Here is a 14,055-nt window from a genome sequence, read left to right as displayed (position 1 = left end):
CATCTTGTTGAATTTCAATGATTACATCCAAGAATGTCATGGATGATTTGTTAAGGTCAGCTGTAAAATTTCAAATTTAAATCGTTGCTATTCAACCAAGTGACAAAATCTTGGAACTGTGGTTTAGAACCTGTCCAGAGGATCAAGATGTCGTCGATGTATCTGATCCAGGTAAGAATGTTACTGGACCAGTCGTGATTTTCGGTGGAGAAAACGTATTTTTCTTCCCACCAGCCCAGGAGCAGATTTGCGTACGTAGGGGCACATGGCGTCCCCATCGCGGTGCCCCTGAGCTGGTGGAAAAACTTTCTGTTAAACAGAAAGTAGTTGTGTGTTAATACGAATTCTAACAGTTGTAAAACGAATTTGTTTTGTACCTGATAGTATACCCCTCTTTGGGACAGAAAATGTGCAATAGCTCTCAGCCCCACATCGTGGGGAATAGAGCTATACAGTGCCTCGACATCAAGGCTCGCCACCCATGTATCGGGGGTAACTGAGATTCCTTCAATCTGACGTAGGACGTCCATCGTATCTTGTGCAAAAGATGGTAGGGCTGAGACAAATGGTCTCAGCAACCAATCCAGATAAATACTGGAGTTTTGTGTGATATTATTGATGCCAGATACGATTGGACGTCCTTTAAGGGGACTAGTGCCTTTGTGGATCTTGGGTAAGGCATAGAATATTGCTATTCTAGGTGTAGTTGGGGTCATGAATTTGAATTATGTATCGCTAATGCATTTAGTTTCTTTAGCTGTACACAGAATTCGATTAAGAGCTGTTTGAAAAGTATTGGTTGGATCATCTCTGAGTATGGCATAGGTGGTTGTGTCGCTCAGAAGGTCCATACACATATCAATATATTTGTTTGTATCCAACAGCACCACGTTGCCCCCTTTGTCGGAAGGTTTAATCACGAGATGCTCATTATTTTCAAGATCCTTCAGTGCTGATTTTTCCGATCTAGTCATGTTTGGAGTTTTAACATATCCAGACTTGATTTTTTTCAGATCTCTCAGAACAAGTTTTTCAAATAGGTCCAACTCAGGACAGTTGATGACCGGTGGATTTGATTTATTACGGAGTCTGCAGTCAGTACTAGCCATAGATGTCTCCTCTTCTAAACTCTGAAGAGCTCTAATGGCTGGAATATCGGAGCTGGCTAAACCAAGTTCCTTAGCCAGTTTATCATCCTTAATGGAAAAATATTTTTTCCACCGGAGTTTTCTGACGAAGAGGGAGATGTCCTTTGCCCAGACGAACGGCTGAAAACGGGTCGTCGGGACAAAGGACAGCCCCCTCTTCAGAACTGCAATTTCATGACTCGTAGGTATGTATGCGGACAAATTTATGATCTTCATTTCTTCACTGATTGATGAATCACCGACAATCCCTTGGTGTACTTCAGGATTGTTAAGTAATGTCAGTAATTTGTCTGCTGATCCCTGCGCCCCTGCAAAAAATACTGTGAAATGGGGAGGTCTTGAGGAGATTGTTGGTTAGAACGTCCTCGACCTCGTACTCTATTACGTCCTTGATTATGTCGGGGATAGCTAGGTCTATGGGGGATTCTTGATCCCTCAGTATCGGATTGATCCATCTCTGAGGAGCTCAGTTCTGTTCCAGAGTGCCTGTTCTGGCCAAAATCAATAAGCTCTATTTACTTCATGAAAAATAAAAAAAAGTTAATGCGTGCAGAAGATGGCGGCAGAAAATAATTTTAAGAAATGAAATGCCTTTGAAAAAAAAAAAAAGAAAAAAAAAAAACTATACAATTTTGGTGTCATAGTAATCGAACTGACCCATAGAATAAAGTTATCAGGTCATATTTGTTGCAGTTTGTGCGCCGTAGAAACAAGACGCATCGAAAGATGGCAGAATTTCGGTTTTTTTTCCTCATTTTTCTCCACTTAGAATTTTTTTTTTAACAGTTTTTCAGTACATTATATGGTACATTAAATAGCACCATTGAAAAATACAACTCGTCCCACAAAAAGCAAGCCTTCATACAGCGACGTTGATAGATAAAAAGGAACTACAATTTTTTAAAGGTGGGTGGCGGGCGTTGGGGGAAACTGCGTCATTTAGGGGTTAAAAGGAGTTGTCTCAGAAAAGTCTGGTTTTAGACCCCACACCGCTTTGCAGGCAGGTCATTTTGAAAGAGGTTATCTTCACTAGATAATCCTTTTAAAATGGCCTGTCAGAAACTTTATGCTGCTCTCATTTAGAGCAGCATAGAGTAGTGACAGACACGCGGTGTCACTTATGGGGTAATGTGTAGTGATAATTAGGAACTTACACCTTGTTACTGTAGCTTGCAGTAAGAGATAAGTCAAGTTTATACATGAGGACCTGGTAGTCCTGCCTATCCGCCCTGACCGAGAGCCTTCTAGCTATTACACTGCATAGTGAGAACGGTCAATCAGGTTTGAGGGCAGTTGGCCCAAGATTTCTTGTCCTTTCATAAGTTTGTCCAAGGAAAAAACTTGTCCGGGCGGACAATTCGTCCAATCTCAATTTGTCCTATATAGCACGATGTCCAACTAGATTTCATCCTCATAGCATTGGAAATGCAAAAGTGATTCTAAGCCACTTGTTGTAACCCCTTAGTGACCAGGCCTGTTTGCGCCTTAATGACCAGGCCAAATTTTAGAAATCTGACATGTGTCACTTTAGCACAGAATAACTCTGCAAATTCTGACACTGTTTTTTGCCACATATTGTACTTCATTTAGGTGGTATAATTTGTATGACAAGAAAATTGGCCGAAATGTCCTGAACTGTCAATCAGGGTGGATGGACACAGTTACTAGGAATGAACTAGACTCCTCTCTTGCTGGGAGCTGCAGAAACATGGTTCAAGTATTTAAAAGCCACTGCACATTACCCCTAAGTGATAGACCGTTGAAATCACCAAGTCTGCCACTATACTTTATGCTGCCCTCAGGGAGATAAGCATAAAGTACATGACAAGTTTGCTTCAAAAATCACAAGACAGAACGGCTCCACTTACATTGTAGTTTTCTTTCCCCCCAATCTGATTTTGTAAATATATATTATATATAAATGAATTTATACCTGGGAAGAGGGAGACTCCTCCGTAGGGTGGTTTCTTTTTCACATCGGATGGTAAGGTTTCTGCAGTGTAGACAGAAGTATTAAATTTCACATTATAAACATTGCAATGCGAGAGCTAATAAACACATTTGTCAACAGAAGTTTGTACCTGGCCTAGCTACAGGAGTCGATTCTGTTATCCGATGTTCCTTCTTCTGTACATCAGAGAATAGGTCACCCTACAACCAACAAGAAAGAGAAAATAGGCTATACAGCAGCCAGAGGAATAGAGTAAGGGTTAACCGATCGGACAGGAGAAAGTAAAAGAAAAATGTAGCAGCAGTAAAGTCTAATAAATCTGATTATAATTAAAATGACTTTTTTTCTCTGATGTTCCTTAACCACATCATGGTCTTGACTGGGAATTGTAGAAATCCACGCACTTTCGTCTGAAACATTCGGATGAATGAAACAGATTTGCAGTCACAAAAATGTGCGCAACAAATCTGTCGCATGTAAATAAATATAGCCAAAGAAGTTTTACAATAGGTTTCAGTACAATTCAACAACCTCTACTACATTTTCGTCCTCATCATCATCGTCATCAAAAAGCCCCTTCCCTCCACTGAAAAGTCCTCCTTTATTGCCAAAGAAATCTTCATCTGTGAGTTTGGGCGGCTTAAAAATATCATCCTCTTCATCTTAAAAAGAAAAACATTTAGTTTAATTCGAAGAATGTCTAGTGATATAACGAATATTTTATACTTGGAAGCTACTTAAAAGACCAACCTACCATCAGAGGGAAGCTGACGGACCTCTTTTGTCTCCTTGTCTTTTTTGCTTTTGACTTCCACAGATATAGCTAAAGGTTTGAAATTTAAAAAAAAATAAATAAAAACCAGACACATTAGAAATAAATTTTTACTTTAAAACCCTGGAAAAAGGAAGACATTTTTCAACGCACATGACTGTTCTGTCTCCTGCCGTTTTGGAACTTCCGATTGTATGCGTGCTGCCAATTCATCAGCGAAGGATTTTGTTCTCGTCTTCATCTGAAAGTATATGTTGGAGGGAGGAAAAAAAATAAATCATGCACTAATTCCACTTTATTATACAACCAGATGTGCTTCATGTACGATTAAACATGCTACTAGAAAGGCATTGTGATGTGATTCACAAATGGGAGTGGGGGGTGGGGGTTGGGGGAGATGTATAGGAAAGCAACTACAGTGAGACATCTGCAAAAGACCATCTCTATGAGAATGCCACCTCCTTATCCAGACCAGACTTTCAGTTCCATCATACATAATGCATACTGGTCATAGTCTTTGACAAGTCCACCCTCTTTGAAGACCACTTTCCAATGCAGTTTTCTGTGGTCATCTAACAGAGGTTTTTCCTGTATATGGGGAAACTGAGCATCATAGTTCTATTGGCAACTGTAATCTGGTCTCTCGCTGAAGCTGAAAAGCAGTGTCGTCTCTGAAGACGGATTTTATTAGTCAATTCAGAGCGAGTGACCAGTTTAGGAGGCAGCGAGAGGAGAAGAGGAGAGCAATCGGACAAGAGAAGAAAGCGGAATTTTTCTCTAATATAGCCTCTTTCACAGCGATGCGACATCGCTACAAAACGCATGTATGTGAAACCCATGATTTCCAATGGGTTCTTTCAGGCCACAAAACATCTCTCATGTGAAAGAGGCCCATGGGTCCATTTACAGCAAACGATATATCATTTGAACAAACACTGTCAGAGTTCGCTCCTCCAGTCTGTTTATACAGGCAGATACATCACTGTTTCGTTCAAACCAGAAATTGTTCAGTTGTTCAGAATCGCTGTATAAGTGAATGAGAACCACTGAACGATAAGTCAACGAGCCAATGAGGTTTTTTTGCCTGCATAAAATGAACGAAGAACAAAAAGCGAACGATTTATCGTTCGTCGTTGGCTGCGTTTAAACTGAATTATTGTTCCCTTTCGCCCATTTGAACAATAATTGTTTCGTTTAAAAGGGCCTTTAGATGCATTACAAAATATCACATGCGCTTGTAATACAAATTTATAGAAAGTGGTTTAGGAATTATAACAGTTGGGCTGCCTACAACTGCCACTAGGGGGAGTTCATTGCAAATCGATGTGTCTAGTCCACTCAATGTTAAACAGATTTTTATGGACTTTTATATTTATGGCCAAAGCATTTACATATTAAGAGCAACAAACATCACAACTTACAGACTTATTATCTTCTTCGTCGTCCTTGTCTGAATCACCAAAAAGGTCTGAACCATTATCCTCTTCCTCGTCACTAAGAGCTGGATGGCGCTATACAGGGTAGAAATATAAAAAAACTCTCATAATGCTAATTTATTTTCCTAAAACAACCATTTCATGGAGTATATTTGAAGTGTTCTCTCTTACTTTGATGAATGGTAGTATTCTAAGAACAGATATAGAAGAACATTACTTATGGAAAAAAAAAAAAAGAGCTGAAATCAGTAATAAAATAAGTAGCTGGAATCTATAAACTGGGTATTCTGGCTACAGGTTATGCCATTAAAAGTCCAATGGTTGCGGATCTCATTTCTTGGCCTTCTAATTAACTGGGGAAGAGAGGAGGTGGTCTGTGGTACCCAGGGTATACCTCACATTGCTGCTTTGTACATCTCCCACGATTTACATTGCAGACCTTATGAAAAACCAATTTGAGTCAAAGATTATCTAGGAAGTACCACATATAAGGGAAAGATTGGAGCGTATGCGTGTTTGGTGGAGGGTGGGCAAGACAGCTGGCAGACTCAATTTGCTACATAATATGCAGGCCGAGCCTAGACTGAATAAAGCCATGGTTTTATGGATGCTGGACCCTTTTCTTGTAGTCTTCTGCAATGGATTCTGGTACATGCTACTGGTGAGCGGACTCACTTTCTGCATAAAACATTGTAGACTGGTTCATACATACAATTTTCGGAACGATTGTCCATACAAACCGTCACTCGACCACTGCAGCATTTAAATATAAAACCAATGAGCGTTGATCAACTTGCTATAGTACCAATTGGTGCTCACTGCAGGCAGTAAACTGCGGTAATGGTGTCCTAGGTACTCTATTTGAAAGGGATATTAGTAGGAACAGTTGTCGGCTGAAAAAGTGTTTGACCGAGAGGCATCAAAATGCATAGGTAGTTTAAGGGAACCTGTCAGCTTGAACATGCAGTCTGATTGCAAGCACCATATTATAGAGCAGGAAGAGCTGAGCGAAATGATATACAGCTTTGTGGGAAAAGATTCAGTATATCTTCTGTTTCATTTAACTTAATCCCTACTCTTTCTGAGCTTGGAGGTCCAGTGTGCTGTCGTATTAGTGATGACCAGCTATTTGTGTATTCACAGCCATAGGCCGGCTGCACACGGCCAGATTTGCATAGCGGAATCCGGAGCAAGCATCCGCCTCCAGATTCTGCAGCAAATACTGCCCATAGCATGCTATGGAAAAGTGTTTTTTCCTGTACACGAGCGGAAAGCAATTGCAATTTCCGCTGACGAGGGAAAAAAAATAATAATTAATTGCAGCATGATCCATTTCAGTGCGGATTCTGCACAGACGGCTTCCGTGGCCATCCCGCAAGGACATTGTGGAAAGGTCGGGGGTAACTGCGTCATCGCCTAGCAACAATGCGGAATTAAAAAAAATAAATAAACTTTTGCGCAATTCCGACAGCAACCTGTGTGGACCATCCACAGTACAGAAAAAGAAGATCAGCTACGTGCGGATGCCGACTAAGCACTGGGTCAGATTCCGCTGCGGGCTCCAGCATGTGGAATCAGACCAGATTGCGTGCAGGTCATTCACCGACATGACCGCCCACTAGACTTCTAAGCTCAGAGATTTACATGAATGAAGTAAAAGTTATACTGAAACTTTTCCCATAAAGCCATTATATCAATCCGCTCAGCTCCTCCTGCTCTATAAAACGCTGTCTGCAGAATGGGCGGCATTTGCAACCTGACAGGTTCCCTTTAACACTAGGCCTGCAGATAGAGGGCACATTTAACCTACTGCCTATAGACATCTGGAGGCTGCAGTGAGCAGATTCCCCTCCCCCATCCCCGTCCATCAGCAAAGAGACCATATCCAATGTATGGATATGGAAAGTGTAGCTCGTGAACTGAACATTTTTTAGACTGTAGTTTGCTTGTTCATATGGGAGGGCAAAAGGGAGAAAAAGAAAGAAAGAAAAATCTCAGATTTCAGGAAATAAAAAGGTAACTTCAAGGCTTAATGACTGATCACTTTGGCAGTATGTACAGACTGTCACTGGTGGCCCCATTTATTTTAGTGGGATTTTACCGATACTAAATGCAGTACGTTGGCATCAGATAGCCTTGTTTTAATGAGGAAACCTAATTGGTTGGTAGACTAGTGTAATGCAACAGTCTAATATTTTTAAAGGGACGAACAGTCTAGGATTAGTAAAACATGGCTGCTTTCTTCCCAAAACAGTGCCACAGCTGCCCACAGCTTGTCTATGGTATAGCAGCACAGCCCAATTCACTTCACCTGAGTTAAGCTGCAGTACAAGACAAAACTCACTGACATATGTGACAGCATTTTGGGTAGAGCAGTCATGTTTTGCTAATCCTGTCAATCCCTTTAACACTGAAGTCAAAGGAAAATAGGATCAACATGGAAAGCATTGGTGTCAGTCTGTTAGTACTTAAGTTAATGTGATCTCAGCTTTGTACTGTCTTCATGTTTGAACAGTAGAGCGTAGAAACTAAATCTTACTGGTTTCTTTTCTTCCTCAGAGATGTTGCCAAAATCCTCTTCCGACTCCTGTTGACGGAAACAAGCGAGAAAGGTTGTGACCGAAGAACATAACTAGCAGGAACTATAGCAAGGAAGCCAAGAACACAATTACAGCTAACACTGCGCATGAAATGTGAAGAAACAACCTAGGGCCAATCTACACGTTACATCATTGGATCATGCTAATGTTTTTTTTATTTTTTTTTAAATAAATCTTTTTATTTAACTATCTCCATTATGTGTTCTTTTCCACCATCACAACACAAAACATACCTTTACATAACATACAAAAAGTCAACCTAGCAAAGCATGGCTCTGTCCCCGCACAGAATGTCCTTTCGGATTCCATTTCTGTTGCTGCAGTCCTCAGTCAGTGTTCATTTGTAACAGCTTCTTATTTATATCTCTGTAGCAGTCCGTAGCCTCTATGACTTCCCATCTGCATCTCCCATTTAGACATTGTACCTTCTACCCCTTCTCCTCCCTGCTATTCAAGCGTATATTGCACATAGATATTTCTCTTTCTATTTCCGGCTGACTAGCAGGACGGCCGGCGGCAAACCAACTCCCCTCTATCTTGCTTGTTAGAGGTCCAAGACTGTCAGGCCAAATATATGAAGCCACTTAAGTCATATTTCATAGTATTTCTTACTAGCTCTGCGCTGTAAATATATACCCTTTTCCCATGGCAGTATCTGTTTACTTTTTTCTGAAATTCCCTCAGTATGGGAGGATTCTCATCTAGCCAATGTTGCGCTATAAGTTTCCTGGCTATGTACAATAGTCTCGCCACCGCCAGCCGTTCCGGCACGTACACCGGCAGATCTTCCACATATCCTAGTACACATACCATCAGGGGTTATTCCAATTGCACTCCATACACTTTTTCTATTTGGCCGCACACCTCCTCCCAGTAGCTGTTTAGTTTAGGACATCTCCACATCATGTGGATGAGACCTGCAAGTTGTATCTTGCACCTAGTACACAGTGGACTATCTCTAGCCCCTATATCATATAGGAAGACAGTGGTATGGTACACTCTATGTATCATATAGATTTGGGAGAGCCTATGGGTTCTGCTTAGTGAAAGCTTCGGGGTCATTTGTAGTATTTCTTCCCATTGCGAATCAGATCATGCGAATTTGAACAATAATCGTTCACGGTTAACAGTCCAATGACTGAACAATGAATGAGAATTCGGTCACTTCTCTTCGTCGTTCATTTGGCATAAAAATAATCGTTTGCACGTCGCTGCATGTGAATAATGATCATTCAGTCGTTCACATTCCCTGGTACAGCGAATGTAAATGACTCAATATGTGAATGCAATTCTGAATGATTTATCTGACTTCATAAACAGGCTGCATGACCGAACAATCAAACTGTCATTGTTCGCTTGTGCAAACGCTTTATCGCTCTGTGCAGGAGGAGCCTTACACTTCCACCTTATGACATAACTAACAAGTTTGATTGGGGAAGTAACAGTTATTTGTGGGAGTCACATTGTACACTAGTCACATTAGTAAAACTGACAATTCTGCATAGTAAGATCTCAGAACACTTGTATAATCAGGTAATCTAACTGTGAATACAATGAACTGGCTAGCTTTTGAGCCATTCGTTAAAGAATTTAAGGGAATGTGTAATCAGAAAATCTTCTGTTGTATATATCTAGTTTTTATGCTAAACAGAGAATTAAACAAGAATTTTCGGCGTTTTCATTTTTGCTGTCTATTTTTTTTTTTACCCAAAATCCTGCAGTTTTCACAGTGACCACCAAGTCTCATAATAGTTTGAAAATTCCAAGTTCTGTAGAGAAAACTTTTAGCAGTCATCTCATCATCACAGGCAGGAATAGGACGACAGGCGACAGCTTTATACAGCCAACACAGGATCCACCATTCACTACAGCTTACCTCCTCCCCTCTCCCTGCACAATGACCTCTGTAGAGGTCACAGAGCAGAGGAGACTAAAACTGTCTCGCATAGAACTCAATGGGTTTCCTCCTGCCCATTATGTTTATTGTCTATGAGACTTCTGTAAAGCATCTCTTCAAATGCTGTTAACCCTAGCTCAAGCAGACAATTCAATTAAAAAAAAAAAAAAAAGTTACAATCTGAAAATAAAAATATTAGTAAAATGGAAAACTATTCCACTATCTGGCTTTAATTTGAAAAATGTGGGCTATATCATACATTCGCTATTCACAAGGTAGGAGATAACGGTCTAATTTTTGGGAGGACGTCTGTTGAAATCATGGGATTAGGGGTCTTGTGCCTCCTACTGCATGACTGGAGCAGTGACCGAGCAGGTGAGCAGCCATCTCATTCATCTCTATGGAATTGTAAAAGAGAAAGCCCCTGCTCCATTTACACAGGAGTACATGGCACCTTCATCCACTTGTGATCTGTAGGGAACACAACAGTCAGACCCTCACCGATCAGACACTTATTTCTTATCTACAGAATAGGAGATAAAGAAGTTGTACCAAGATTTAAACTTAAGACCCGTTTACATGAAAGGAGCATAACCACCACGAAAAAAGGATTAGTGGTTTGAAAAAAAAAAACATAACTATTTGTGATGGACATTTTTATCCTAAAGAGATGGGGAGAGTCTCTGATGCCCAGTGACAGCTCCTGCAAGAGCCAAGCACCAGGCAGCGATGCCCACTACAACTGTAGATCTTGCGATAAGTAAAATTCTCACCAATAACTGATTTTTAAGGCAGCATGACTGATCGACATCGATCCTAGATTTACTGTTTACTGCTGATCTTTGTTCTGTATTCACATTGCCCAATCAAGATGATTATTGGTCAGAAACTAGTGAATTGCAACCATCACTGATCAGTATAAAGGTTTCTATGAAACCATTTTCTTCACAGTAACAACCGAAACTGACATACAAATATCAGTAAAAGGAGACACGCTGACAACACTGGGATAAAGAAAGAAAAGTTACCTCATCGTTATCTTTGTCATCGTCCTCCTCACTGTCAATAGCACTCCCCCGATCATTATCCACGGAGCCTTCTGTGGGAACATAAAAGTCTTTATCAGAACATATGAAGATCTAAATGAGACAGATATATAGAAGAATGATATTAATTCCAAAATGGAGGGGTTTAGGTCTATTTCTATTTAAAGTATAAATAAACTTGTTAAAATTTCTGACATGTGACCTGATTGCTTGGGGGGTATATGTGCCAAAAAAGCGCTTATCTGAGCACTGTGCCAGTTTGACTGTCATCCCGAGCAGTGTACATAGCCCACAGCCCACAGACCTCCTATAGAGCCGTACACCACTCCAAGCACTGACAGAAACAGCTGAATGGGTACAGCACCACACTGCCCTAATAGCGAACAGTGGGGGTCTCAGAACTAGAACCCCACCAAAGTTTATGACACTATCACGTTAGAAGTTTTGTAAAACTTTTTGTTACGCTTTTAAGAAGTTCTTTAGTCAAAGGTATTTAACTGAAGATTCAGGCAATTACTGTAATCGGCCGCCTTGTTGTTCTTTATATCCTTCAGGTGGCAAGAAAGTAACCAGTACACAAGGAGGCCACTGATCCTCGTTGTACAGAAGACAAATGCTTAATCTCTTGCAGTGTCCAAGTACTGAGCTTTTACAGAGTGGGTGTAAACCTACTCCATGTCAGGAATCGAACCGACGGGAACCCCCTGCACTCCAGCCGGTAGCTCTCATTACTGAGCTATCCAGCTTGTGGACATAGGTAACTCCATAGATTGCACCTTCATAGGCACTTACACACATAAAAAGTTACCTTCACTTGATACGTCCCCAAGACCTACATCCTCTTGCTGCATGAATAATTGGGAGCCAATTAAATAAGGTAACGGGCGGTCTATGTATAGATCCTGGAAAGAAATGAAACAAATGTTTTACTCAGTTTGGTATTGCTTTCCATCTGCAGACAACCTAGAAAAAAAAAAAACAGTTCACATGTGGCATTTTACACCAAACAGAGTTTAATACTGTTATTATATTGTACATTATAAATTATATGTAAGTGGAGCCCCTCCTAATCAGAAACTTCAAGTGTTTTAGCCACAATTCTTGCAGCTACATAAATGAAGCAGTGTCATGCAATCTCCATAGAAAAAAAAACCAGATAGTAGCAGGGGCGGCACTGAAGAAATCATTGACTTCAACCCTTAAGGACCAGGCTGCTTCCAGGCACTTTTTAGGGATTTTACCCATGTGGTGGTTTAGCTGCCCTATTTTTTTCCTTTCAGCTACCAAAATTATTTTGTTGTGTTTTTTTTCTGTGACATATAGGGCTATTTTTAAAAATATCTTTTTCTTTGCCATTTCTTTGTTTTATTGGGGGTAAAAAGCTAGAAAAATAAAACATTTATAGTTTTTTTTAAATTAGTATATTTATGCTAAAAGTATGTGATTGGGTTCCTCATTTTGTTTTGGACATTTTGATATATAATATGTATAGTTTTGGATTATAGGGCGCATAGGACGACTGTTTTGGTTGGCTTATTTTCTTTTTTACGTATGCATTTCTATTTTATTCTATAATTTTGTTTTACTTATTTATGTATTTTTTCTTACTACCTATGTCCTCAATGACGTCATATAAGACCTCTGGGGGACATGCACGCTTTTTGTTTTTGTTTTTTACATTTTTACACTGTAGCTGGAACCCCAGTTACAGGGAAAACATCCCCCTGTATTGACAATAGTCACTGGCAGAGCTGATCAGGGTCTGCTAGAACTCTGTAGCTCTGCTGTGCCAGGAGATCCCAGCGGTCACGTGACCACTGGCTCGCGTAGTGGAAGAAACACTTCCACTCTTTAGTGCATAGCGTTCAATAAGCCCTGTGTACTAATGAAACAAGGAGGCAGAAAGAGTTAACCACTTCTCCCTCTTCCTCGAGGTTATCAGCTGTGTCTAAGAGCTGACAACTTGTCCTGCTTTTGATTGATTGCAGAAGCAGGGGCTATAATTTGCTACAGGACATTTTACTTATTTACATGCATAGCTGCACACACAGCTTTAACCTTGGGACGTTCTAGAGCAGTACCCAAGGGGGCGAAAAAATATAAGAAGCCGCATGTGTAACGAAGCGTAATCAGCTCTTTAACCGCAACTATTGTTAAAGGATGTCTAGGCATCCGGCCCACTCAGAGACATATCATACAGGGACCCGAGTAACAGCCCCAGCCACCCACCGGGAAAAAAATCCTGACAAGGAGCTTCCCATGAGACAGCTGCTGTCCGAGTAATCGTTGTTGAAACACAACCTGAAAAACATGATGTCCCTGGAGTGGTAACCCCGTACTGCCGTGAAATGGAGCCAATGCAAGGATCCCACTTCGAAACCCAAAGACGGGACTTGTGTTGTCGGGAATACCAGCAGAGATTCAGGATCGAAGTCTCCATTGACGTGGAATCACGATACCACATGCAGAGAGGTAATCCGCAGCCGATCGATTACAGCTTCTATTGAGGACAGGGAAATTCCACCCTCTAGCGTCTCCTGCTTGGAAGAGAGACTAGCAGCCACGGCGAGCAGGACATGACGTCAGTATCATTGGCAATGGGTTAATAGGAAGCATCCCAGGCAATGCGTTGGGACTACCACTACCAGCGAGAACAGGAGCTGTAAACGCATGGCTCAAAAATACCATTAGTATCAGTCTCTGAGCCTGTGACATGGCCGCAGCATCCACCTTTTGCATTAAGCCTGTGGTTTTTGACGAAGTCTAGGCTTGGAAATGGCGTCTCTCTGGGATGCCCACCAAGGCAGATCCTTACTAATATGTCATCGCAACCGCTAATCCAGGCACCAGAAAATGGGTGTGGATCTCGCCGGTCTTTGTGGAAAACATCCGGAGCCGGGTGGGAGAGCGCTAAGAATTGAAATCAGTATCTGTGCATACCATTCACGGTCTCCTACACGTCATCATGCAGGAAGTACATGTGACAGAGGATCACAGAGTGCTTCTGGATCTGCCTGATTGAAACTCTTTGTCTCCCGGACGGAGCCCTATGAAGGCGAAGTCCAAAAACCGACCCAGAACAAAAACTCACTACCAGTGACTTTCAGCCAAACTGGTTTCAGAGTACCTGCACAAATGAGGACCCTGAAAAAAAAGGCACCTGTGTCATTGCTGAGAACACCCAGCCCATGTTCCACTGACGCCA

General features: G+C 41.2%; 1 protein-coding gene across 3 annotated transcripts in view; it reads right to left on the bottom strand.

Annotated features, from left to right (window-relative positions):
* LOC136625961 (WASH complex subunit 2C-like) overlaps positions 1-14,055 on the bottom strand; it is a 108,209-nt gene that overhangs the window by 37,995 nt on the left and 56,159 nt on the right. For all 3 annotated transcript variants that reach the window (XM_066600597.1, XM_066600595.1, XM_066600596.1), the window contains 9 exons: positions 11,659-11,752; positions 10,833-10,903; positions 7,847-7,894; positions 5,293-5,382; positions 4,025-4,112; positions 3,854-3,922; positions 3,631-3,761; positions 3,230-3,299; positions 3,082-3,141 (listed from right to left, as the gene is read on the bottom strand). In XM_066600597.1, coding sequence (XP_066456694.1) covers positions 3,082-3,141; positions 3,230-3,299; positions 3,631-3,761; positions 3,854-3,922; positions 4,025-4,112; positions 5,293-5,382; positions 7,847-7,894; positions 10,833-10,903; positions 11,659-11,752 — 721 coding nt within the window. The remainder of the gene's footprint in view (positions 1-3,081; positions 3,142-3,229; positions 3,300-3,630; positions 3,762-3,853; positions 3,923-4,024; positions 4,113-5,292; positions 5,383-7,846; positions 7,895-10,832; positions 10,904-11,658; positions 11,753-14,055) is intronic.

The sequence above is a fragment of the Eleutherodactylus coqui genome, chromosome 4, assembly GCF_035609145.1.
Source record: "Eleutherodactylus coqui strain aEleCoq1 chromosome 4, aEleCoq1.hap1, whole genome shotgun sequence".
NCBI classification, from domain to species: domain Eukaryota; kingdom Metazoa; phylum Chordata; class Amphibia; order Anura; family Eleutherodactylidae; genus Eleutherodactylus; species Eleutherodactylus coqui.
Note: the sequence above shows the minus strand (reverse complement) of the source record. Positions and strands in the feature narration are given on the sequence as shown.